Genomic DNA, 27,400 nt, shown 5'->3' with positions numbered 1-27,400 from the left:
AGAATATGTGAGGATGTTACTCTGCTGGGAGAGTATGGGACAGTGTTTACTCTACTGGGAAAGGATGGGATGATGTTACTCTTCCAGGAAAGAATAAGACTGTGTTACTCTGTTGGGAGAGTATGTGAGAGTGTCACTCTACTGGAAAAGTATGTGAGGGTGCCACATCCTGAGAGCAGTATGCGAGAATGCTGTGACCGGGAAGAGTGTTCTCTTGTCTTCCTGCTCCACTTGCAGGAAGTGGTATGAGTGCAGAGCAGAGCTGTACCTCCTTGAGAGTCTTCTAAGCATTCCCATTAGTTTTACTCTGGGAGTAGACACAAAAAAAATAAAATAAAAATAAATAAGACTATATGAAGCCAGGGTTGGAGCAGTAGCACAGCGGGTAGGATGTTTGCCTTGCACATGGCTGACCTGGGTTCGATTCCCAGCATCCTATATGGTCCCCTGAGCACCACCAAGAGTAATTCCTGAGTGCATGAGCTAGGAGTAACCCCTGTGCATTGCCGGGTGTGACCCAACAAGAAAAAAAAAAAGACTATACGAAGCCTAAATTGTGTAAGTTGTTAACTCACAAGTTAGATCACAAAGGAAACGGTATTGTAGAAGAGGCAGCTATAGCAGGACCCCTCCACCACCTGAAGAAGGCCGGAAGAACTTTCTCCTAAGCCTGTTGCTCTGAAGCATGAATGCATCAGGAGAAAACATGAAGAATATCATGTGGAAGAGGCAGCTTTCAGATTGTTACTCCTGTTAGATGGTAGGACAGGATTTTAAAAGCATATGACATTACTTTTGTAGTATACCATGCATCAGGATAAGAACATGTCTTAAATATGTTCCTTTTGAGTTAACACAGGTCGAATACACCTACTATTGAGACAAGTAGTGGACATCTTCCATCTCTCCACCCATCACTTCTGCCCCGTCTCCTTCTCTCCTCCCCCATAATCAACTCCCTGACTTTTAACATTAGGCATTATGTTGGTGCCATTTTTGACCTCTGAGTAAAGAGACTCAAGCAGTCTGTGTGTGTCCCAGCTGCCTATGCCAGCCTAGTGGGTGTTCTCACTGCACTTCTTTCTCCTGCTTCCTCTATATAGAATCACATGGTATGACTATACCTTTTGTTTTTTTCCTTATAATATTGATGGGTATTGAGTTGTTTCCAAATGGCACCACTATAAACAGTTCTCAAAAATGTATTGTTCCAACTTTGGTTCCATCCTAGGCACTGCATATGGTCCCCAAGTGCCAGGAGTATCCACTGAGCACCAGAGTGACCCCTGAGGACAGAGTCAGGAGTGACCCCTAACCACTGCCAGGTGTGCCCTCACACACACACACACACACACACACACACACATACAAAAGCATGTTGTTTAGTGAACACAAGTAACCATTTTCTCAATTCACCCCTAGAAGTGAAGTGGAAAGTTGTCACACACACACCTCTCTATTGTCTATACAAGTCTCTGGGGTTCTGTACCCTAAGTCTCTGCTGTGAGCGCTTGCCAGTATGGCCAGTCTGTGAGTGTAGTTTATGTGCGTCTCCCTGGTGCTCAGAGACATGCAATCCCATGACTCCTGTGCGTTTCTGCAGGACAGGGCTGTGGAAGGCCTCTCCACAATCAACAGCATTCAAGTCCCCACTTCCAGGAAGTGCTTGTTCTGACTCTTGCCATTTATTTTTTTTCAATGTTTTCAAAATGTTCATAAAGTTGTTCACACTAATGGATTACATTCAATATTTTGACACCAGTCCCACCACCATTACACCCCCCCCACCACCATTATTTTGAATTTTCCCGCCACCACTCAAACCTGCCAAAAAGGCATATGCTAGATTATTTATTTTGTATTGCTCATTATGAATAGCATAAGATGTCCCTCACACTCCTGGAATTCTAAAATTTTAGATAATTTTGGTCTGGAGAAATCGCTGCAGCAAGTTGCTCGATTCCAAGATTCTTTGTGTGTCTCTGGATCATGGACATTAAGGAGTTCAAATAGCAGCTGGAAGCAGTTCATGGGATTGATCTCCAGGGTCCTATAGGGACTGGGGGGAAGGGGAAGGGATTGGGGGGGATGAGAAGGATTGGCCCATCCCCTATTCCTTGAGGCATGGAGTTTGTTGTGACTGATCCAAAGCCCACCTACCTGGGCTTCTCATTGGGTTCTGGAAGCTGGCGACTGCCGGGATCCCTAAGGGGGAGGTGACTTGCCATTTCTTAAAACTTGAGTTGTCTGTCTTTATTATCCATTGTTCAGACTTTTTACCTTTATGTTTGTGCTGAGTTTTATGATTTTTCCTTTTACTCTCTAGGAAATTTTTGTCTGTTTGGGCTTTGTTTGGTTTTTGGTTTATTTCTCAGTGCGAGGATTTCACCCAGAAGCTTCCAAAGTGCCAGAATTTCTCAATGCCAGGAATTCACCCAGAAGCTTCCAAAAGTGGCAGGCATGCACTCCACCTCTGAGTGTCATCTCTTCTGGCCTTAGAAAGGGATTCTTAAACAAAGTTTTGATATTTGTTTTGATATTGTCCATTTATAGTGTTTTTTTATCTTTACATCCTTTAATTGTTAATGCTTTTCATTTCCTGTTTATAAATGGTGCCTTCATGTGTCACTTTTCATCTCTAGAACTATAATCCATCCGCACATGAGCCGTATAGAGATAGATGCAGACACATTCCTAGATGGATTGTTTCCCACATGGATCCCACATGATCCACCATCACTCATTAAATCAGTGCCCTTTCCCCAGGGAGCTTTAGTGCTATCTTGTCACTCAGTGAGCATGCATATAGAAGCAGTTTCTTTTTCTTTTTTTTTTAATAAATTTTATTGAATCAGCGTGAGATAGTTACAAGCTTTCATGTTTGGGTTACAGTCTCACAATGATCAAACATCCATCCTCCCACCAGTGCACATTCCCCACCACCAATATCCCAGGTATACCCCCTCTTTCCCACCCTCCCCCTGCCTCCATGGCAGGCAATATTCCCCATACTCTCTCTCTACTTTTGGGCATTATGGCTTGCAATACATACACTGAGAGGACATCATGTTTGTCCCATTATCTATTTTCAGCATGCATCTCCCATCCCAACTGGTTCCTCCAGCCATCATTTTCTTAGTGATCCCTTCTCTATTCCATCTGCCTTCTCCCCTCCACTCATGAAGCAGTTATAGAAGCAGTTTCGACTGCCTTTTCCATTGATCTGATTGCCTGTGCTCACCTCAAGTCACCTCACCTCAAGTCAAGTTCTTCCCACGTTATTTCAGGTTGTACTGTTATATGTGTCGTGTAAGCCCTCTGACTTCATTGTTCTCCCTGAAGTTAGCCTAGACTCTGCTTGCACCTTTGCATTTCCACATCAGTTCTAGAATCCACTTATCAATTTCAGTATCCTGCTCAAGATCTGCTCATTTTTTTCTTTTTCATTTTTTTCTTAATTAGAATTACTTTGAATCACTTTGGGTATACTTGGATTTTTTCCACACAACGAGTCTTTTAATCTGTAAATTATGTTACTCCACTTGTTAAGCTTTGCCTTTCAGTACCATGTGGTGGTTTTCTCGAGGTGCCTTTTCTTTCCTTAGATCAGGCACAGTGGATCTTGCCCTTCCTTTGATTTTTCTGTATACTTAGATTTATTTAGTATCCTGTGAGAGCCATGCAGGCTTTCTTCTGCCATGGGAGGATTGTTTGCTGGTGTGATATCTCTATTTTTCCATTCCAATATCTGGTCTGTTTACATGGAATGTTGTCGCTTATGTTGTAGGATTGCTTTCCATTTGTCCTACATACTTTAGCTTTCTTTTTCTCTCCTCTCTCTCCTGTTACTAGCTTATTAATTGTACATAGATAGGCTATGCTGGGATTTTTACATCTGATAAAAGTTACTGTGATTATCTCTTCCTGGACACTGAACAAATCTTTAACTCCATTTAACTCCATTTATCTTTTTCCCAATTCATTCATCAGTACCATCATTGTCTCTGAATTATATATGTATATATATATATATTTCATTTCCATCCAGCTATTTCACACACTTACTCTTCATTTAGACTCATTGCAGTTTAACCATGTTCATTACTCTTCATTCCTTCCATCATCTCCTTGATTTTCCATCTTGTTTATTTCCCATATAAAGAACTCTCCTCCTTATTTCCTGTTGGGTAAGTCTGTTTGTGGTGGTTTTTTTCTGTTTGTATTTATCTAAAGATATCCTTTGTTTAGTCTTCATTTTTTCTGATTCATTGCACTTATAACTTTAGTTTGGCAGGGTTTTTCCTTTTAGCCTTTGGATACTATCACACCATCCCACTGCTTGGCATCTGTATGTCTCTTGGGAAGTCTCTGTTCACTTAACCTCTAAGAAAATATGGTCTCCCTTTCTCCTCTATTTGTTTTTCAATTTAAACTCTGAGTGTAGTCAGATGTTTACCAAGAAACAAAAAAAGAAGAAATAAAGAAAAGAAAAGAGGAAGTAGAATTTCTTATGTCAGTTTAGGAAAACAGTGGGTATAATGTCAGACAATGTTTCTACATTTTCCCTTCCTCCTACTTTGAGACTCCAGCTATGCCACCAGCCACACAATTTCACTGTTTTATGTATTACCTGTGCTCTTTACCACACTTATTGTCATTTTCGTTCTCTGTGTCTTGATCTCAGTATTTTCTTTTAATCTGTCCACAGTTCACTATTCCTTCTTCATTTTTTCTGTTCTATTTTCACCCTGCTATAGAGTTTTTTTTATTGTAAGTGTCCCAGTCTTTAGTTTTGTAGGTTGTTTCATAGAGCTTCCTTTTCTCTACTTGGCATCTAATTCCTCCACATAGTTATTGTTATGGTTTAAAATCCAGATGCAATAACTCCAATGTATGAATCAGCTCATATGGTTCTGCCCATTTTGGGGGGGAGGGGAGAAATAACCCTATGCAGTGCTGGGTCATCATGCAAGGTCAGTGTCTTACCTCTAGACTATCTCTGCTGTCTCTCTGGCTCTGGACCTGCTTTCCTTTTCTGACTTTTGCTCCTTTAGCGATTAGCTCTTGATTTTCCTGTGGTTCCTCAGGTTTTCATTTAGTCATTACTGTTTACATTGGAGAGAGCATTTGAGGTTCTCAATTCTGTCTTGTTCCATACAGAGTATTGTTCTTTGTTTCTGGCAGGTGGTTCAGATAGTGGCAGATCATCTGATGGGATAGGGACTGGGTGGGTTTGAAATGGTTGTTAGGGTGCAGTCTTTAGTACGTCTGATTCTATAGTTGGGGTGTTTCCTGGGACATTTTATTCATGGGACTGAGTATGGTACTTTTTTCATCTTTCAATTTATGAGATTACAGGAAGTTTTACTTACTTTCTTCTGGGTGATGTCAGGAAATGGTTTAAGGAACACCTTTGTGCTCCAGCACATTTTTCCCCTTTAGGGTCTTGTCACTGGTGCCTCAGTATCTCTATAGTGACTTCAAGTGGGTATATTCAGTGTATGTTTCTTCAGTGCTTTTAAACTGCAGTAATATTGATTCTTATAGACCTATACCAACACCTGTACATACTGCATTCTTTTTACACCCCAGAAGTCTGGTTTCTATCCCTTACCATATCATTGACCCTTTGACTCAATTTGCCCACTTTCCTTCATCCCATTTCTCCTGGTAACTATTATCTTGTTCTTATAGTCTAAGAATTTGTTTTGTCTTATTTAGTTAATTCATTTGCTTTGTTTCTTTATCTTCCATCCCTGGGTGAAATCATATGGTGTTTGTCTTTCTCTGGCTGTCATATTTCACTTAGCCTAATTCCTTGGGGATCCATCCATGTTGCCACAATGGCAGGATTTTATCTTTGTAGTAGAACCATGTTCCTGTGTCCATAGGCTGTATTTTTATCCATTAATTTATCAACAGACTTATATTGTTTCCATCTCTTGACAATTGTTAAGTAATACTTTGATGAACACGGGGGTTCATTTAATTTTTTTAAAAAAACTTATTCTCCAAATAAGTTTTTTAAATGTTCTTTGGCAAACACAGAAGTCACATGTTTCAGTCCTATGTAATTTTCTATTTTATATTTTTGAAAAATATCTATATTGATTCCATGCCAGTTTACATTCCAGTGTTTCTAATTGTTGCTCTGAATGGGGGTTGTTGATCTATAAGAAGTTTGTCTACTAATTACTACAGAAATGACACAAAATTCTCTGATTATTTTGAAAAGGTAAAATGAGTACCACAACACCACACAAAAATGAGAGTTCTATCATAGAATAATGTAATACCTACATTAATAAGAATGTAAGGGTTTTTTTTTTAAAATGGGATGTTTGAGAAATTTGCAGAATGGAATTGATACCTGATTGGGGTTTGCATTAGTATAGAGCTCATTTAACATTCAACAGGAAAACACACATGAATCCAATATTCCCACAGAACATGATATAGGCGCAATTTAAGTTTTAAAAAATTCTGCACATTTCTGAAATCTTGCTAGAAAATGTGTCGATGATGCAATGCCTCTCCAGTGGAGGTAGATGACTGCTTTACAAGCTGCATCATCTGGTACTGATAACATCCAGGATGACAGGCTGTCCTGTTTGTCTCTGAAAACAGCCTGGCAGTAGCACTGTTTAGATTTGGCAGGCACTGAAAACATGGTTGAAGGATGAGAGCAGCAGAGCCAAAGTCCCGAAGGTGAGGGAGAAAAGAGCTGAGCACATAAACTGAGAAAGGGAAACTGAAAGGCAAAGAGGTGAAGGGTACAGGTGAACCTGAAAGGTGGGAGATAGTGCGGTGGGGAGAGTGCTTGCCTTGCATGTGGCTGATCCAGGTTCAGTTCCTGGCTCCACATGTGGTCACCCTGAGCACCACCAGAAATGACCTCTGAGCACACAGCCAGGAGAAAATCCTGAGCACCTCCAAGTGTGGTCTAAACACAAAAACAAACCCCAAACAAAGATTGTCAAAGTGGGCTGGACCAGATCCTAAAGGGCTTCCTAAACCAGGTCAAAGAATTTGGAATTTATCTTACGATCAAGTGAAAATACTGGAATTTTTTCATCTGTGGATACAGTTTCAATTGTTTTAGATAGATTGCCCTACCCCATGGTCACATGGATTAGGGGGGAGCCAAGTTGGAGGTGGGATACCAGCAGGAAGGCTGCCGTGTTCCTGCTCATCAGACCAGACCTGGACATGGCCTGGGGTAGGGTTGAGGCACAGACCGCCCAGCTGTGGGTGAGGCTTAGATATTGGCAGGGAGGAGAGGAAGGAGGGGAGCATGCATAGCCCCAACTGCTAGGAACAAAGAGATGCTAGCAGAATGAGTAGATACTGAATCATTACAATGCCACCCAACCCTTCAGCAGGCATGGGGGTGTCTGATGTTCAAGGGGATCAGGTTCAACTTTCCATGTTTGAAGCTTCTGCAGACTCTTTAAGGTCAGGTCCCCAGTAGGCAGCTAGGTAATTGGCTGAGAATCTCAGGAGAGAAATCTGGGTTGGAGAAAAAGATTGTAAATGTACAATAAAAGTATCATGACTAAAGCCATGGAGGTAGATTAAGTTTGCTAAGAGGAGTAAAATGAGAAAGGACTTAAACAGCCATAATCCAGAGGAACCCATGTATTTAAAGATTGAGGAGCAATAGAAATTCATGGAGAATGATGGAAAGCCATGGAAAGAGTGGGGGACTCAAGTGGAGGGCAGAAGGGAACCAGGGGCCGAGTCAATGGCCAGAAAGTCACCTGAAAGAGAATGAAGTAGCCAACATCCCTGCTTTCCTTGTTGGAGGCCTTTCAGGAAAGTTGCAGACTGTATCAGAAACACCAGGGGATGCCCAGATGTTCCTGAGCCCTTTGTCTTGGCTCCCTTGTCATCCTTTGAGGTTGTGTGAACTACTCAGAATTTCAGTGTCACTGACTCTGGCCTGACTTTGGTTGTTAGCACAGTATTCAAGATACATTTCTTCTCAGCTCCAAACAGGTGGTTGGGGAGAGATGAAAAAAGTTCCTGTCACAGCTGATGCCTTTTCCATTACCTGTGTAGTGTAGTGCTAGTGCCACACGATTGCCATGTTTCTGGTGGAGAATGACCACCAGGACAAAGAGTTCCACTCTATCTCTGGGCTCTATTGTGACTGATTCCAATTGAATGCCAGATGGACAGCCACACTGTGGAAGTAACCATGCTTTCCATGATGGTGACTTTGTGACTCTGGGTTTGGGTCGTGTTCCCCATGGGTTGTTCTGGACTCAACAGTCTTGACTATAGGGTTGGTTTTGTGGCGTTTGCTGGGCGACTCCCCTTGGTGTGTCTCATTGAAACATTAACAATGTACCATGAATTCAGGTTTCCCAAGGATGCCACTGGATTCCCCAGGCCCCTCGCGGTCTTGTTAGGATCATTTGGCTTTCTTGATCTAGAAAGGCGAATCCCTACAAGTGTAAGGTCCTTGAGGTACCTTGCAGTTTCCTGGTTAAGCTTCAGCAGAAAACATGGGATGAGCAAGCCTAGACTTCTGAAACTTGGCTCTTCTGGATTCTTCCCATTTTAAAATGTCTATGTCTATAAAATTATTTCCACAATAATTTTTTTGCACAGACATACATTTATCACTAAAGATAGGATATATGTATGATTCCCCCCCAAAGTCTCCCTACTCAAAAGATAAACAAATTCAGATGCCCATAGTAAAATGGTAAGACAAAGGGGAGGCACATTTTCAATGGTTAAGAGCTGGAATCTGTCTCTTCTCTTTGCTGTGGAAAAACAAGGCTCAGAGGGGAAAGGTGGCAGTTCAGGCTATGTCACTGATCCTCTAGACCAGAGAGGGCTGAAGTTTTTCCCTTTTGGAGCTCTTAGAGGAAGAACCTACTTCAAATATGCACCAGAAACGGTCCTATGAGGTGGAAAGTCCATTATCTTCAGCTTGTTTCTCTACCTCAAAACACTTTAAAATTCAACACACTACCTTCCAGGGGCTATGGTATCCAGTGGACCATCTGGTCTAGTCAGCCTCAGTGAGGCTGTCGAGCTCTGTCCCAGCTGTGGGACGCACTCATATTAAAAGATCAACAGGTCATGGCACTGTAGAGCCAACCTGGGTAGAGGCTTGGTGCCTCCCCTTCTCTTCAGGGTCACCTGGAGCCTCAGCCTCACTGAGGAAAGTCGTCTCCGGTGCTGCTTTCCCCTCAGCTGAGGTTGTAAGTGACCCAGGTCACTCTCAGCTGTATTCAGAGTGCTCACACTATAGAAAAACCACCCCAGACCTTATCAAGAAGAGGAAATTGGTTGGCATGCCTTTTTTTTCCACCTGGGTGTTATATATTACAAAGACCTTCTCACAACTCTGTCCCAAAAGACACTGTGCACAGAACCGGGCCCCAGATTAAGGAAACCCAGATCTAGCCGTGGTGCTGCCTTTGAACATGAACTCAAGGGTCCATTACTCTCCGCTCTGGGCCCAGCTATGAAACAGTCTGGTGTGCTGTGAGCTTTGAGGTTGACCCTTCTGCAGTCCCAAGCTTCTCAGATACTTTTCATGTGTGCCCTAGGGTCTCCAACCTTACGGTCTCCAGGATTGTGCCGAGCCCGGAGTTCCATGGAGAAGATCCCCACTTATTTCACACAAGGCGGTGCTATATTTTTTTAATTGAATCACCTGGAGATAGAGTTACAAAGTTGCTCATGAGTGAGGTTCAGTCATACAATGTTCCAACACCCATCCCTTTACCAGTGTACATTTCCCACTACCATTGTCCCCAGTCTCCCTCCCACCAATTCCACCCCCAGCCTGCCTTTATGGCAGGCACTTTCTTTCTTTCTTTCTTTCTTTCTTTCTTTCTTTCTTTCTTTCTTTCTTTCTTTCTTTCTTTCTTTCTTTCTTTCTTTCTTTCTTTCTTTCTTTCTTTCTTTCTCTTTCTCTTTTTTCTCTCTTTCTTTCTTTCTTTCTTTCTTTCTTTCTTTCTTTCTTTCTTTCTTTCTTTCTTTCTTTTCTTCTTTCTTCCTCCCTCTCTCTCTCTCTCTCTCTCTCTCTCTCTCTCTCTCTCTCTCCTTCTGGGAACTATAATTTGTAATAGGTACTAAAAGGTTATCATGTATACCCCTTTACATACTATCGGCACTATAGTTCTTAAGGGCTACTTGATAGTCATGGTTGCTAGATCCCATCATTTACAGAAGCTGAGCCAGCACTTCAAAGAAGCCCCCAAGTGCATGGCACAACGCCCAAAATTATTGCTCATCAAGATAAGGGAAGTAAACTGTGGTTAGAAGCAAATGCATGCTGGCTTGGCCAAGATGAAAATCTGGCAACACCAGGTCTCTGCTAGGATGGAGATCATCTGGAATCCTTATATCCAGATGGTAGTAAGGATGGTGGTAAAAAAAAACATCCTGGAAACATTTTGTAATGTCCTCTGAAGTGGAATAGAGTTGAGTATTGCTTAGTGAAGGAAAATGAAACCTTAGGTGGCTTTGTCACTGTGTGAGCATCATGGAGTATACCCACTCAAATCTAAGTGATGCACACAACTGCCTACCTAGGCTATATGGTATGGCCCCTACAGATCACCATCGTAAATGCTCCACATCATTGGCCAAAAACCCTCCTAAGGGAACCATAACTACAGACACTTCATCTGTGGCCCAGCAGAATAATTCTATATTCTCACATACATGCCTAGGCAAGAACTCTAGTTTTAAGCATGATATCCCCAAACAAAACAACCCAAATGTCCACCCACAGCATTAAGTATGAGTGAGTGTTGATGTATTCACATGATGGAATGAGAAGGGAATGAACATGCACCAACTTGAAAGGAGAGAGAAATCAAGCACTTTGGAATCTACACTGTGTGGTCCCACGGAATTCAATCCCTGTGGAATTCAAGGAAGGGGAAGCACAGTCTAAGACACAGCAAGTGTGATTGGGAAAGGTGATTGAATGGGAAAGGCACGGCGCTGGATGTCCTGTCTCCATCTACAAAGCAGATGCATGAGTGTGTGCTCACGTGTTGTCCCTGGGCTCTCCATGAAGGCACACGTGCTGCATTGTGTGTCAGTCATTCTCCCCAGAAAGAGGATTGGGAAGAAGGATTTCAATGGCTGTCTGCTAACCCGAGACATTTCTGCACTGCAATTTTACTTAGTATTTTATGTCTAGGAATATGGGAGCAAAGGAAGTGCAAAAGAGCCAGAAATAATGGCTTTCAGCTTTGCATTCATTGCACAGTCTCTCTTGGATCAGTTTAGAACCAGTGGTACAATGATTTCATGATTTCATATGCATAAAACTAATTTGGAGGCCACCAATGCCAGACACTCATGTGTTTCTCTCCTTTTGTAAAGATCTCTGGGCTAGAGCTTCCCTCAAAATAAAAGTCTGATTTTTAAATGGGATGTAATGGGAAATTTGGTGCACTTTCATTCCAGGGGTAGCTGCTAGAGAGACAGCCCAAGCACTGAAAACTCTGGCCCAGGCCGCCCGGGGTGTGGCTGCATCCACCAGTGACCCCACAGCCACTCACGCCATGCTCGACTCAGCTAGAGATGTGATGGAGGGCTCGGCCATGCTTATCCGGGAAGCCAAGCAGGCCCTGATTGCACCTGGTGATGCTGAGAGTCAGCAGAGACTGGCTCAGGTGAGTCCCAGGGAGGTGTTCAATGTCAGATCATCACCCTTTCCTGGTTTGAGTCCTGGCATTCTATGGGATTTCCAGAACCTTACAAAGTGTCTTGCCAGAGCTCTCTCTTTCCACTTGGTAAGTCTACCCTCTGGAGCCCACATTGAGGTTAGTATGAGCTGCTTGACTCACAGCTGCAGTGTGTTGGGGCCTCAATACATGGCTTAGCACAGCCTTGGGGGAGCAAATAGGAAGTGCTTTCTCACTGGCTGAGCCTCTGCCAACACAGAACTTTCACCCCAGGGTGGGAGGGGTACAGCACTTGGCTCCCAGCCAAGAGCCTTCGGAGGGGCTGATTCAGAGCAGGAAGAATGTCAGGTACACTCTGAGCCCCGCATTCCCTCCACACCCCAAATGGTCCCACACAGCCCTTCCTCAAGGCCCTTGTCTTCTGCTGTGGATACAGGTGGCCAAAGCTGTCTCACACTCCCTCAACAACTGCGTGAACTGCCTCCCAGGACAGAAGGATGTGGATGTGGCTCTGAAGAGCATTGGGGAGTCTAGCAAGAAGCTGTTGGTGGACTCGGTGAGCAGGGCTGGATGGGGATGGGGCTCTGGGGCTCCCAGATGGGTCCTCGATGTAGCCACAGGCATCCAGCTCCTCGACCAGTGTCCTCCACCAATGCCCCTCTTCATTTCCCTGCTGATGGGTCATGGCCCTCAGTGGAGATTTTCCAGTCGACTTCTTCTTGATGCCCTGTGGTTTTGGCCTCCGGGCTCTGGGGTCATCACAGCGGGGACAGAAAGGGGATACATCCATAGCCTAACTACCAGGACAGCATAGAGGGTGAGAGGCCAGGAGGGACACACATGTCCCAGACTCCTGGGAACCTCTCCCCTCCCTGCCCTGTGAACCCTCTCCGAGGGTCAGGAGCTTGTGTCTTTGCCTGGGTTTGCTCCACTGCCCATTGTCTGCTCTCAGCTGCTAGTCGGTAGTATAGCTGCTGGACCCAGCAGACTGCAGCCCTGTCCCGGACCATGCATGACCTCATCATCCTCTGCTGATGCCTCCTCAACAAGTTCTGCTGTGAGTGAGACTATGAGCAGAACTTGAGAATATTTGGCAGTACAGAGTTTAGGGTTCAAGAGCAAATATGCTTTATAGGAGAAACTTTGGGAGTTTCCAGATCACTCCATACAGACTGGGGCTCCACTGGTGGCTCTGGGGTCCCTGAATGAAGACTGTCTCTGCCATCAAGGAGCCAAGCCCTTGAAAACAGTGTCACTACACATTTACAGTCAGCGTCTGACACTAAATCGGTGTTCACCAAGTGCGACCGTGTAATGGCGCGTGTTGAAAGTTCCCGGTGATCGTAAACCTCCTGGCCATTTGTGAGACTCCCAGAGCACCCCTGGAGAGGCAGTCCTCCACTCCATGCCAACCTTTGCTCCCCTGCATGGAACTTCTCCACTTCTGTTTACTGCAGCTACCGCCCAGCACGAAACCTTTCCAGGAAGCCCAGAGTGAGCTCAACCAAGCTGCAGCTGACCTGAACCAGTCTGCCGGAGAGGTGGTCCATGCCACCCGGGGTCAGAGTGGGGAGCTGGCTGCAGCCTCGGGGAAGTTCAGCGATGATTTTGATGAATTCCTGGATGCTGGCATTGAGATGGCGGGCCAAGCCCAGGTGAGTTTCACAGCTGGGACTCAGCTTTGTGTGAGGAAACAACCTCATCCTGGAGCTCAGTTGGGCCAAGCAGAGTTGGAAGCCCAACAACAGGTGGCAGAGCCACGTTCTCCCAGGGTTGGGAAGCTCCATGACCACACGGGAAAGGCGTTCCCAGGGATGCTCGCAGCACAGATGCAGCTCTAGGTGGAGGAAGCAGCTTTTCTCACCTCCCCTCCATAGCATCAAGTCTCTGAGTGGGTGTTTGAAGAGAGCTTAAGGAGGGTAGGTGTTCAGCAGAGGTGGGAACAATTCCACACCCAGACACAGCCCCATGCAGAAAGACATCATGGGTGTTTGTGGCCCACTTGTAGGAACTGTGGCTCATGGCAAGCATTGGGTGATTAAACATTCCCTCCTGCAGATGAGCAGATAAGCCTGGGGTAGCCTAACCTGTCTGGCCTTGGCTTGTAGTTTTCCCCTCAACTCCTGTGACTCCTGAAAGAGACTCGCAGGGTGCTTTCTGCTCTGTTGCCTGAGAAGTCTAGTGTCTTGGACAGCAGGCAGGGTGAGAAGGAGTCCTTCCCTGGGTCCAGAAACTCAGGGATGCAGGGGGCAGGGCTGGAAACTTCAGCCCAGAGCTGGTAGTTCATCCTGGCTCAGATAGGGGGGGACCTCTGAGCTCCTGGATAACTCGGCTTTGTTGAGTGAAATGCTGAACTTATGGCCTACACTGCTGCATGCTGACTCATGCTCTTTCTTGCTCTCTGGCCCCTGTACCCCTTTTATGGCCTCCACTGGTCAGGCAGCACTGTCTGGGGCTGGCCCCGTGGGCATGGGTTTGTCTTCTGTGTATCTCAGTCTGGGCATCTCTTTGGGAAAGAGCAGATCCTGGTCAGAATCCACACCTGAGGCATCTGCAGAGTTGTTGAACTAAATGCAAGCTACACAGAGAACGTGTTTGGTTTCTGAGTGCTCCTGTCCAGTTTCTGGGGGCTTCCTAGGAGAAATACATGGTTCTGACTCCCTCTGGCTCCTTTGGATCTTCCAGACAAAAGAAGACCAGATCCAGGTAATTGGGAATCTCAAGAATATCTCTATGGCATCCAGCAAGCTATTGTTGGCTGCCAAGTCTCTCTCTGTAGACCCAGGAGCCCCCAACGCGAAAAATCTCCTGGCTGCAGCTGCAAGGTAAGAACAAAGGGGATATGTGCTTTCTTTCTTTTTCTTTTAAATAGTTTAATTTAAAATTTTACTTAGAAAATATGAAGAGAGAGTAAAAGAGGCAGAGAGAAATATGTGTTCAAGAGAGAACACGGGCTCCTCCAGAGTGGAAAATGCCAAAATGTGCTTCTTATGTGGTTGGACAATACCAATGTGGTTGGACAAAACACAGATCTGCCTAACACCCTCATTTTGCTGAGAGAAGAATCATAAAGGAATCCAGTGTTGTAGAAATTTTGGAGTTTTATTCAGCTGGATCAAGTCCATGTTTCTCCCTCCAAAGATGCATTCTGTCATCACTGAGACTTATGGTGCCACTGATATAACATCATCAGGGTTTCCTTATAGTAGTGTTGGCTATTTCAGAGTATGAAAATAAACAGGCTTGCATGACAGAAGTCCAAAAGTATGAATGAGCATAAAGGTTGCTCCATTCTCTTCAGTATTTGTTGAGCCTTTACTCTATACTACCTGTCACTGGTGTCAAATCCATGGAAACCATTATATTAAAATAGTCACATGCCACAGGTCTTCAGTGTAGGATATGATGGGCTGTTGATAGGGGTAATAAGTTTGTGAAAACATGAGCCTGAGCTTTAAAAAAAAAAAAAGAAGAAGAAGAGAGATTTCAGAGTGATTTTTTTTTTTTGGTTTGTTTGGTTTGGGTGTTTGTTTGTCTGTTTGTTTTTCCTGAAAAGAGGACAGGTGTTCCAAAGTTTGGGAGCCTCTGGCTTACTGCTATGGCAATAAAAATCAGTAAGATACTGGCAAAGGCTTAGACACAGATCAATGGGATTAGACTCCAGAAGGTAACCTACACACATATGGACAGTTGGATTTTAATAGAGTTGCAAAAGCAGGTTATCGGAGAAAGGAGACCCTTATAATTGGGAGCTAGAATGACTGGACTTCCATATCTCCCTACAAAAGAACCTTGATCCAATTTTGACACTTCATTAAAAAATTAACTCAGAATCGTCCATGCTTGGGGCCAGAAAGATAGTACAGCAGGTAAGGCACTTGCTTTGTACAGAGCTGATCTGGGCTTGAGCCCCAGCAATGCATATAAACCCCTGAGCCCACCAGGAGCGAGTTTACTCCTCGGCACAGAGCCAGGAGTAAACTCTGAATGCCTATAGGTGTGGCCCCAAAAACAAAAAACAGGAGGAATTGATGTCGGTGGGCCCCACGGGTGACTTTCGTGAAGCGGGGAGGAGAAAGACAGTCACTTTCTCCCCAACCGCCTCTACCACCCGGGACCCAGAGTTACTGGGTTCTTGTCTCGCTCTCGGAAAAGAATTTCAGGAGTAAACAAGCAGTGAAGTAAATAGATTTTATTCAGAAGTTGCTGAGGGACGGAGGAAGGGATAAGTGGGACAGAGAAGAGTAAGAATAACGCGCTCAAGAGAGAACTCGGGCTTCTCCAAGGGTGGAGAGAGCTCTACACACATCCTAGCACTGGACACGAAAGCATGAAAGTACACATCTCAAGGGGGGAGATGTGGGCGACACATGTGCTCGGCCACATGGCACAAGCAGCACATGGGCTCAGGCAGCATATGCTCGCACTTCCTTTGTTCAAGGTGGCCTTTATAGGGTTTCTCCAACCTGCCCCCACATGGGGGCTTCTTCCCAGGTAAAAGTCCGTTGCTAAGGAGGTTACCAGGGGAGGTTGCGAGTGGTGATGGCCTTCTTTGGGGAACCCCCTGGGGAGGGGTCCATTATCCTCAGGGTCTGCTGATGGTTTCTTCCGGGTCTTTTGTTTTCTTGAATCTGCACATCTTAAGAGTCTCCTTCCCAGAGACTCTGTTAAATCTCAATTTTCATTGCCAAGGGCTATCTACCTGCCTATATCAGAATCATTTTGGGAAATATCTGGAAAATAATGAATTACAGAATTTGGTGGAAAGAAAAGAGCTTACAATCACAGGCACAGCTTAATAATAATAATCAATGGCATGTTAAAATATACATAATAAGGGCCAGAGAGACAAGTGCCAGTGGGAAGGGGCACTTGCCTTGCAGTGCCCGGTTTGATCCCTGACACTTCATATGATTCTTCAAGCTCCACCAGAAATGATCCCTGAGCCCAGAGCCAAGAGTAAGCCTATGCATTGTCAGATGTGGCTTCAAAAACAAACAAACAAAAAAACCTGAAACTTGAGGGCAAGGTGACTTATTCTATCTTCTGTGGCTAAGCTTCGGTTTGGGGTTCTCCAGTTCTTTCTTTTCGAAGAGCTCTCGCCAATGCCCAGGCCTTTGCAGCAATGCAGTTGCATTTCTGTTTCATCAGAATGTTGGATAAATTACTGTAGATGTTACAAAGGAAACCTAACTCCCCTTTTCTGTCTCCTCCACAGAGCTGTGACCGAGAGCATCAATCAGCTCATTACTCTGTGCACTCAGCAAGCCCCTGGCCAGAAGGAGTGTGACAACGCCTTGCGGGAGCTTGAGGTAGGCCTAGGAAATGCAGCTGAGAACTGGAATGTGTGTCCGGCTGCCCTGGACTTTGGGCTGGCTTCCTTTTTCTCTGCCCTCATTTGCAACTGTAACAGGAAGATGCTGAGGGCCAGAGTTCCCTCCCAAGTGAAGAGAATTTAAGAAATACCAGTTTTGGTATATAGTCAGCCCTACTTGCCTTTGTGCACTGGGATGAGGGATGTTTTGTTAAAATCATTCATTTCCTTCATTTCAGGCAGGAAGGGACTAGGTGCGGGGTATATGCTGAAAGTATACAGCCCTTACCTCAGATGTTGTAGAGGTTTTGTGGGCAGTTGTGAGAAGATGAGCTGCTTTTTGGGTAAAATTATTTCCCCACACGTCAACCTGTTGGGGAGTCTAAAAGGAAACTGAGAAGGAAAATGTGTTGTTGCTCAATGATTAGGGTAACCGTGAACTCCTGTGAGCCCAGAAGACAGCTCCAGGCATTTCTGACTTACAGTGTAATTAGGATTGAGTGGAAACTGAGAATTCATCCATGTGAATGCCGGTCAGCTGTATGTGGGTCATCATGAGCACATGTGCCTGCTCACTTGTAAAGCAGAACTGACCAGTGGAGACTCTCCCAACACAGCCAGCTGGGTATCTTGGAAGCTCTGGGCTGGCTGTAGCTGGTCCTTTGATTTTCTGGATGATTGGTCTGCTGGCAAAATCCCCTGCAGGCTTCGTGGGGGTGGGAGACCGAGTCTGGGCAGGCAGCCACTTCCGTGTGAAGCTGTGGTGGTAAGCTTGTGACCAGGAGACTAAAATGTTCCTCCAGAGTGGCCAGTGTGTGACACAGTGGGCAAATTCTTGTCCTATTCCCCTCTGCATTTGCAAACAGAGTGTCACGTAGGCTGTTGGTTTAAATGAGCTCTGTTGGCCCAAGTGCAAATACTCCTTCCCTTAATGAGACCCTTCCTGGCAGAGTTAGATCGCTGCTGTCACTAAAGCAATGCAGTTCTCCAGGGTGTGGGTGAGGGTCTTCAGGGAAAGAAAGTCTTCCCCTATGCAGCCTGTTTTCCTGCAGAAATTTCACAATGTCGCCAGCATAATTCTGTCCAATCCTGTGCCCTTTTCTCTTTTGCTGGCTGTGCCCAAAGTCAAGGCCCCAATGTCTGTTCTTGTTCAGTGCAGAGAAGCAGATGCTGCATCCTGGTCATTACAACCTGAGATAGAGACAGAGACTAAACAGGAACCCAGTACTTGGTGGTGACCTAAAGTAGAACAGCATCTGCAGGGTCAGGACTGGAACCCAGGGCCTCGCCCATGCAAGGCCTGTGCACCACAGCCGAGCCATGGCCCCATCCCAAACTTCTCAGTATTTTTTTCTTTGGCTTTTTGGGTCACACTCAGAAGTGGCCAGGTGTAGGATAACATAGCCCCAGGTAGTTTAGATTTATTGGGTTACTCCCATCACAGTGCTCCCATTCCTCTGTGTTTATTTGTAACTTCTTTCTTTGTGTTCTGTCGACTTGTAAATATTGTTTTTCTCTTCTCCTTGAGTCCTTTGCATAGTTTATTCAGAGCCATGTCCTTTTGTATGGGCACAGGAAGACTGTAGCAAATGCTATGCTTTTGTAACCCGGGAATCATTTGACTCTACATGATATTTTCCTCCTGGGCATCTGTTCTCTCGAACTAAGCCTCAGCTGCCCTTAGTTCATAGCACCCCCCAAAGCAGGGTCCTGACGAGGGATGGGACGGACCCAGGGAAGCAGTAAGTTATGTGCTACCCTGGCATCAAGATGGGCTTGGCCAAAGTGCCTAATGCTAACTGTATGTTAAGAGCTTGGTCATGGGCAAATGCTGTCATGATCCATAAAGTAATAACTAGATTTGGACCCTTCTAGGGTTAGGAATGATCAATCTGGCCTGAGCACTGTAATCTGAGTCTGTGGCAAGATGTTGCCAGGAGAGCTGCCCTATAAGCCTCTATGTATCTCTTTACTGTGTCCATACAAAACTAACTAGTATTAAGATGTTGGTGGAGTTTTTGGACTGAGGAAAAGAGAAAAACACCTTAAGAGGTATTTTGCCTGTGGGCAGTCAGGAAGGGCTTTCTTATGTTGATTTTGCTATCAGACTGTGTGTAGCCTAGAGGGCAAGATGGAGAGAGACAAGCAGGGGGACAGACTAGTGAAGAGGGAGCAGAATCCAGAGAGCTGGGATGGAGGAATGAGGGGCTAGGAGAGACAGAAGGGGATGGGAAGAAGGAGCAGTATGAGACTAGAATGTGGAGCTCAGAGAGACTTGAACAGGTGCATGGAGAGAATAAAATAAACGGCAACTGATCAGTCAACCGGCTTGGCCCTCGTTTCCTCTTTTGTCTGCCCCATGGCCTGGGCCGCCCTGGGGGGTAGTGAGGGTGGCCGACTAGAAGAGCCGCCGCAGCCAGGGCTCTCCCCTGGTTGCCCCCTGCCAGATGGCCAGATGTTATTTACACCCAGGGGTTACTCCTGGCTCTGTACTCAGGAATTACTCTTAGTGGTGCTCAGGGGACCATATGGGATACTGGTAGTCAAACCTGGGTCAGCTGCGTGCAAGGCAGATGCCTTAGCCACTGTACTATAGCTTCAGCCCCTCAGTATTTTTTTAATATGAAATACAAGTCAACTGTCCCAGCAGAGAGTTGGGTGGGGGTAGGGGAGGCGGAGAGCCCTCATCCTTAAAAGGCTCCATAATTGAAAACTAAAGGTTCTTCTCATCATGAAGAAATGAAGAAATGGGTCCTTGAAATTTTAATTCCCTTGAGTACTCCATCAGATAAATTGTATTAATTTCCTTGGATTGTGTTGCTTTGCATTCATGTTTCATATTTCTTCAAGAAAAAAAATCTGCCCTGTTGCGGAAACCTTTCTTCACCTTCAAAATTGAAAAATCAAAAGAAAAGAAAAACGTTTGTCCTTTCTGACAAAACATACAGAAGACCCTCATGGCTCCCAATCAGGGTCAAGTTGCTCTCAGGAACCCCACAATTCTGAGTGTGGTCTCAGTGCCCCCTCCCAGAATTTATACTCGGAGGTTGAGCAGGTAGAGGGTTTTCCTGGCTGCTTTTTGAATGGCGCTCTCTTTCTGTAGACCGTCAAGGGGATGTTGGACAATCCGAATGAACCTGTGAGTGATCTCTCCTACTTCGACTGCATCGAGAGTGTGATGGAGAACTCTAAGGTATACTCCCTGGGCCCCAGTCAGAATTGACGTTGCTTCCGGTTAGGGCCACAGAGGAGACAGGCTGCATTCACCACGCCTGGGCCCACCACTGAGTTTCGGCTCCAGGATGTCTGCTCTGGGGTTCAGGTCCTACATTCCTGGCAAGTTCCCAGGACCAGCTCTGCAGTCCAGGAACCATACATGGAGAATGACTTTTTTGCCCTCTCACCACTGGGTCTCACTGTGAATTAAACCACACCCCCCTTCACCTGGGCTGAACTGCTGTGCTAAGCCCTTCATCGCTGTGGCTCCTAGAACACTATGGGTGGTCTTTCTGCCATCACCCACCTGTGGTGTGTATTCTCCAGAGAAGTGAATATGGATGGGGTTTTGGTGGTGGAAGAGTGTGAAAGTCTAAGATAATGCAATTATCTGTGTTTCCCCTAAGAAATATCTTAATCTTATGCTCTTGCTTTCTCATGTTTAACTTGAAGGACAGGCAGCTTGGGAGAGGAGGAATCTAAAAAGACTCCTTAGTGGAGTGATACATCCCCCCCAACCCCCCCACCCCCAAACACACACTCTTATTTATTTATTTAAAGGCTGTAATGCTGGAGTGATAGTACAGGGGTTATAGAACTTGCCTTGCATACTTTCTACCCAGGTTCAGTCCTGGTACCCCATAGGGTCCCCAGAGCACCTCCAGAGTGGCCCCGGAACACAGAGCCTGGAGTAAACCCTGAGCATTCCTAAAGGATAGAAGTTGGATGGCCACACTCTGGCTCCACTCAGGAATGGAGGTGGCACGGTGTGTGTGTTTGCTCCAGGAAAACACTGCAGCAGCATGGGGAGGAGGAAGACTAGATTTTCCCGAGCATCCTCCTGCATGGCCTTGTGGGCAGGTGAAGATGAGATTGCATGCCTGTCGCTGTCACTGAACCTGAGGGACTATTCCTTCTGGAAGAGGGGCAGCAGAGTTAAGTGAGAGGGGGAATATTATACATTAAAAAAAAAAAGTTTACTTCTTTGCTTGGCGAGTCCTGTGCAAACTGGATTATTTTCATCCCTCTCAGCAATTGCAGGGGAGGTACTTCGCTTCCCCATCTAAATTGAATGATTGACAAATGTGCGCTGTGTTGGGTTCTCGACTCGGCAATGCCATAGTCTCTCCAGTGGGGCAACATGGACACTGGCAACCTACTTCCAGTGCCCTTCGAAGGGGATCTGTTCTCCTGGCCCAAGGAGGCCCATAGACAGAGCCCTGATGCAGGCAGATGCCATGACTCTACTCAGGGGTATGGATCTTTGGGGCTTGGCTGAACATTGAGGTCCCTGCCAGATGCTCCCCACAGCCCCTGCGTGAAGAAGATAGCAGGGAAGGGAAATAGGAGAACGCACCTTTGGAAGGTGGCATGCAGTCCAGGTTCCTATCCACACACGTCTCCACAAAGACATGTGAAATGTCTGTCCACAGTAGATGAATAGCATCAGGAGTGGGTGTCCTCTGCTCTCTGTGTGTGAGCTTACCACAGCTCAGTGGGGGTGCCTGATTGCTCTGTTCTGGACACAGGTGCTCTGCAGTTTAGGACACTGTTTCCAGAGTAGCCTGGATATCCCTACCAGGGCCACCTTGGGACTAGTTGCACCTTATCAACAATTGGGGGAAACTTTCTGCCCCTCCTACACTTTAAAATGGGGTGAGATTTGGACCACATCCGGTGGTGCTCAGGGCTTACTCCTAGCTCTGAGCTCAGAGAGACTAGGGCTAGGGGACCATATGGGGTGCTGAGGTGAACCTGGGTCAGCTGTGTGCAAGACAAGTGCCCTACCCACTGTACTAATAGCTTTCACCCCTTGAAGCTTTTCTTAATGCAAATCAAGGGGATGGTGAGTGATATCACTCTAGTGACCCAAGTTGATGAGATACTAGGGGATGGGAGAGGGGGGGAAGAAGGGGGTGGGAAGGTGATACGATTGGGCCCAGGGTGCAGAAATGTGGTCAGGGACATTGCCTAGCCTTTGTTTTGCAGGTCCTGGGCGAGTCCATGGCAGGAATCTCACAGAATGCCAAGACTGGGGACCTCCCCGCTTTCGGAGAATGTGTCGGGGCAGCGTCCAAAGCACTTTGCGGGCTGACAGAGGCCGCAGCTCAGGTAAGCCAGCCCAGGCCAGGAGAGGTGAGCCCCCACCTGAGTCCTGAGCCTGAGTCCTGGGTGTTCGAGGACACGCGGGGGCACACTGAAGCGCCCTAATAGGGAGCACAGGTCCAGGTCCTGCAGCTGTGCAGAGATCAAGAGAGCGGGTGGTCCTGACTGTGCAGCCTTCCCGGGAGCAGAGCCTTAAACGCTGAGACACTGCGTTTGCACTCGTCTAGAGGCAGCCCTTTGGGGCTTGGCTTGTTTCCAGGGGAGCTATACAGGGAGAAATGGGCAATACAGGACTACATCCTCATTGAGCTTCACAGTCAGGGTCCCCCAAGCCATGAGAGAAAAGAGTCAATTCACTTGCAGAGTCGTGCTTGGCTATAGTTTCACTCACAGAGTGAAATAGTGAAATGATTTATAATCATTTAGATTATAATCATTTATAATCATTTAGAACAGCTTAGATTATAATCATTTAGAACAGCTTAGCTGTTCTTGGCATAATTGCAGTCCACAGTACATTCAGGTTTTGAAAGAGAGATACTTCACTTCTACTTTCTTGTTCTCTTAGAGGAAACACTACACATTGCCCTGTGCCATGAGGCCCATTACTTTTCCTTATTGTTGGAAATATTGACATGAGCAATAAGGATGCATTATTGGGAGACGAGAACATGCAGGCAGGGCAGGGTGCCAGCCTGGGAACCAGCACCATAACGTTACCATAATGTTATCAGTCTGCACAAACATTAATCCTTCCCTGACCCATGCCTGCTAAAAGGCAGCTTTCTGTTGAGGCTAAGGATCCTTGTGGGTGCCAGAGAGTTGCCAGAGCAAACAGGGTGTGCCCACCCTGTTTATATCCTCCAGAAGAGCTTTTTAAGGCTTTCTTAGGAACAAGCAGGCTTTGATCCTAGAATCCTGCAACAGACTCATGCCGGTAGATGCCCACCCACTGTTGGCATCAGCCCGTTCATACCTACACCTTTGCTAGCAAGAAGCATGAGATTATCGCGAGTTGCATTGTTAGGAAGAGTTGCTGAGCACGACATAGCTCCTTACCTGAGCTTGTCTCAGAACCTGGACCATGGACTGTGGATTCTGTTTCCTTTTCAGGCTGCCTACTTGGTTGGCATCTCAGATCCAAACAGCCAGGCAGGCCACCAGGGCCTTGTGGACCCCATCCAGTTTGCCAGGGCCAACCAGGCTATCCAAATGGCATGCCAGAGCCTGGTGGACCCAGGAAGCAGCCCCTCCCAGGTGAGTGTGGGTAAAGAAATGCCTGTTCTAGACTGTCAGTGGGAGAGCCAGAGAGATGGTCCAAATACTGTTCTCAAAACCAGCTCAGAGCAACTCTGCAGGCGCTGACTAGGCTTGGGAGACAGCAAATATGGGAATGCAGGAAGGCTATGAAACGAGCTGCTGGAAGGAGGGAAGTCAACAATGGTTGGGAAGGAGCTTAGCTGTTTTTTATTTAAATTTGAAGCACCATGATTGATAATTCTGTTCATGATTGGGTTTTGTACATATAGCATTCCAACCTGACTACTCAAGTGTCCCCACCTCCCTCCACCATTATCTCAGGGCCCCACTACGCCATGGCTACCCCACCCTTGGCCAACCTTTGGAGATCAGTTCTGGAGACCAGATCTCAGGTTCTGGTGCCTTTGGCCATTTGTTGTTTCCTTTCTGTGCTGCTTTATATCCCACATGTGTGAGATTTTTCTGTGGCTGTTCCTCCTCTGATTGACTTCACTTAGCAGGATACTCTCCAGATCTTTCCAAATAGTAGCAAATGGTGTGATTTCATCTTTACTTATACCCAAGTCATATTCCACTGCGTGTGTGTGTACCAGTTTCTTTATCCATCACCTGTGCTGGGACACTCAGGTTCTTTACAGATCTTGGTTATCACAGTGATGCTTATCAAGAGTTTTGCGAGATCTGTTCAGTTTTGGGAGATGCCTGCAGGGCTCTGCTATGCCCAGTACTAAAGGTCAATAAAGGTCATCAGGAGTAAATGCTCTCCTCAATGCCCCGACTCTTAGCGAGCTGGCAAGGCAGATCAGCACAGCTGAGCACAATGCAGGAGAACAGAGTGAGGCATGAGGTATACTTGGAGGGAGGGTCTGGTGGCCCAGTTTGCAGAGGAAGCAGCTCAGAGCTGGAACCCAGCACTCAGCAAGGAGCCTCAAAGACACTTAGAACTGGAGAGGAGGCCAAACCTGTGACACTTCAGACACACAGTGCATAAAATGTTGTTCCAAACTGCCCTGGCCTGGGAATGTGGAGTCCATGCTGGGCTTCAGTGCCTGGAATGAGGAGATTTGATCACACTGTCTCAGAGATGGTTTCCACTGGGTCACGTGCTACAGAGAGACGGTGGGTATAGAGACCTAAGAAATTACTGAAGTAATTTCTCACCATACCCTATGTTAAAAGTGTTTTGAGACACCTCAGGTTATACTGGGAACACTGGAATTCTGTCCAGCAGTATTGCTAGAGCCTGGACCAAGTCCCTCCCAGTAGGATGCCAGGTCCATGGCTGCCTCTCCCTTACCACCCAGATGTTCCTCTCCTGTCTCTCTTCTTAAATTCTCTCTGGGTTATCATCTCCTGCTCCCTCCTCTCCTCACATGGGCCTTGGGCATGAGGGGAGCCTGCCCTAGACACTCAAATTCTAATCATTCTGACTCTGGGAGATTTGAATGAAGAGGGGTCCAGAGAATAATGGATGCCTGCATCCAGCTGCCTCCTTTCCAGGTACTGTCCGCTGCTACCATTGTGGCCAAGCACACCTCGGCCTTGTGCAACGCCTGCCGCATTGCCTCCTCCAAGACAGCCAACCCAGTAGCCAAGAGGCATTTTGTCCAGTCTGCCAAGGAAGTGGCCAACAGCACTGCCAACCTGGTGAAGACCATCAAGGTGGGTGCAGGCATGGATGTTTGCTCTATACTGAGCTGCTGGAGGCCTACCTTCCAGGTCGGCCTTGGGGTCTGCGGTCAGGCAGGGTCCCTTGCTTGGGAAGGAGACCTCATCGTCCAGCCCTGGTCTTTCCTGCTTTTCCAGGTGGGGTTTCCCAGTCTGCCCATGAGAAGTTTTGGGACAGTGATCTAGTAGGAAGGGGACGTCTATGGGACATCTCTTGGCTCTGCACTAGGGAAGCACAAGCCCCATGTTTCCTTCAAGTGTGCCCCAGTTGGTTTATCCTGGATGGCTCCAGCATTGTGGCAGATGTGGCAAAGCAAAAGAAGGTGGAGGCAGAAAAGAGTGGGAAACTATGGGGAATTAATTTTCACCTGAAAACCAAAAAGTTTTTTCATCTTTCTTATGTTCTTCTGTCTGCAGCTGTTTGGAAGGTTAGAATGGAGCATCAGTAGTTTTGTTGTTTGGGTTTTTTTTTTAACATTTTTTTAATTAAAGCACCATATAAAGCACCATTATAAAGTTATGCAGAGTTGATATTTAGACACACAGTATTGCAGCACCGATCCCACCACCCATGTCAATTTCCCTCCACCAGTGTTCCCAGGCTCCCACCCCATCCAGTGTACCCTCTTTGACAACCTCTAAGGTTGGATGTTAAAGTTTGGATCTCTTGATTTCAGTGTTGCTGACTCTGTGGTTTGGATATTTGGCTCTGATTTTCTTTAGCCACCTATGTACCTGACTTCCCCAGCCTGGCCCTCATTGCCTCACATCTGTCTACCTTCCACCCCTTCACATTTTCTTTCCTTCTCTTCCCTTTACTCTGGGTCCAAGGTTGATTTGGGCATCCTTCCTTTAAGACATTGCATACCTTCATCCAGTTATTCTAAATATAATATATGCGTGATATTAGCCTGTGTTTAACCTTATTCTTCTGGCTGATGTCATCTGGCTGATGCAATTTAACATGATGACTTCCAGTTCCATCCATGTTGTGGTGAATTGCATTATTTCATCATTCCCTACAGTTATGTAGTATTACATTGTGTATACCACATCCTCATGATCCTCTTACCGGCCAGTGTTTTTGTTTTGAGGTGCTCAGAGCACACAGGACAGGTTCCTTAACCTCCATTGTTTATTTTGTAAAAAGATTTTATTTTATTTTATTTTATCTTTATCAGAGCTCTTTAAAAAAATTTTTTTTTCTCCACTTTTTATTGATTCACCGTGAGATACAGTTGCAAAGCTTTCATGTTTGAGCTTTGGCCATACAATCATCAAACACCCATCCCTTCACCAGTGCACATTTTCCACCACCAAAATTCCCAGTATTCCCCCCCACCCATTTCACCCCTTTCCCTGCCTGTGTGGCAGACAATTTTCCCCATCCTCGCTCTCTACTTTGGTTACATTCGATATTTTGACACCAGTCCCACCACCACTCAAAGCTGCCAAAAAGGCAGTGCTAGACTATTTGTTTTGTATTGCTTGTTATGGATAGAATATAATGTCATGCAACCGCAAAAGCAGCCGCATGCTCTAGGAATACTAAAATTTTAATCATTAGGGTCTGGAGAGATCTCTGCAGTGAGCTGCTCAGTTCTGAGATTCGTGTATGCTTCTGTGGATCATGGCTGTGCAGGGGCTTAAGTAGCCAGTGACAGTCTGTGGGCATCATCTAGGAGTCCCATGTGGGGGAGAAGGGCCGGCTCCTCCCCTGTCCTGTGATGCCTGGTATTTGCTGCCACTATTACTGTGTACCTGTGCCTTTCATTGAGTCCTAGAAGATGGTGGCCACTGGATTCCGAGGGGGCAGACGAGGGATGGCACCTGCTCCTTTCTGGAGTGGCCCAGCAAAAGTGGTCTATCACAAAGTTCAGAGCATCTCTGCAGGGAGCTGCTCAGTTCCAAAATTCATGTGAAAGATTTATTTATTGCTTGAAGTTCTATGATGCTCAATATTGCTGATGATTGTTTCCTGCATACATAATTCCAACACCACACCTCTCACCAGTATACCCACCTCCCTCCCCCCAAAGGCCCCAAAGTTCCTCTATTTCAACCCCCCTCTATCCCATGACTCAGTTGTGTGGATCAGTTCTCTCATTGTGTTGCCTTTTGCCCTTTGCTCCTACCTTTCTGTGTATCTTTCTTTCAATCCCACATT

General features: G+C 46.1%; 1 protein-coding gene across 3 annotated transcripts in view; it reads left to right on the top strand.

The window, feature by feature from the left end:
* Positions 1-27,400, top strand: part of TLN2 (talin 2) — a 412,543-nt gene that overhangs the window by 319,356 nt on the left and 65,787 nt on the right. For all 3 annotated transcript variants that reach the window (XM_055129220.1, XM_004616684.2, XM_055129221.1), the window contains 9 exons: positions 11,449-11,657; positions 12,106-12,225; positions 13,127-13,324; positions 14,355-14,494; positions 16,888-16,981; positions 20,087-20,176; positions 22,189-22,311; positions 23,419-23,562; positions 25,066-25,227. In XM_055129220.1, coding sequence (XP_054985195.1) covers positions 11,449-11,657; positions 12,106-12,225; positions 13,127-13,324; positions 14,355-14,494; positions 16,888-16,981; positions 20,087-20,176; positions 22,189-22,311; positions 23,419-23,562; positions 25,066-25,227 — 1,280 coding nt within the window. The remainder of the gene's footprint in view (positions 1-11,448; positions 11,658-12,105; positions 12,226-13,126; positions 13,325-14,354; positions 14,495-16,887; positions 16,982-20,086; positions 20,177-22,188; positions 22,312-23,418; positions 23,563-25,065; positions 25,228-27,400) is intronic.

Source organism: Sorex araneus, chromosome 2, assembly GCF_027595985.1.
Source record: "Sorex araneus isolate mSorAra2 chromosome 2, mSorAra2.pri, whole genome shotgun sequence".
Classification (NCBI taxonomy): domain Eukaryota; kingdom Metazoa; phylum Chordata; class Mammalia; order Eulipotyphla; family Soricidae; genus Sorex; species Sorex araneus.
Note: the sequence above shows the minus strand (reverse complement) of the source record. Positions and strands in the feature narration are given on the sequence as shown.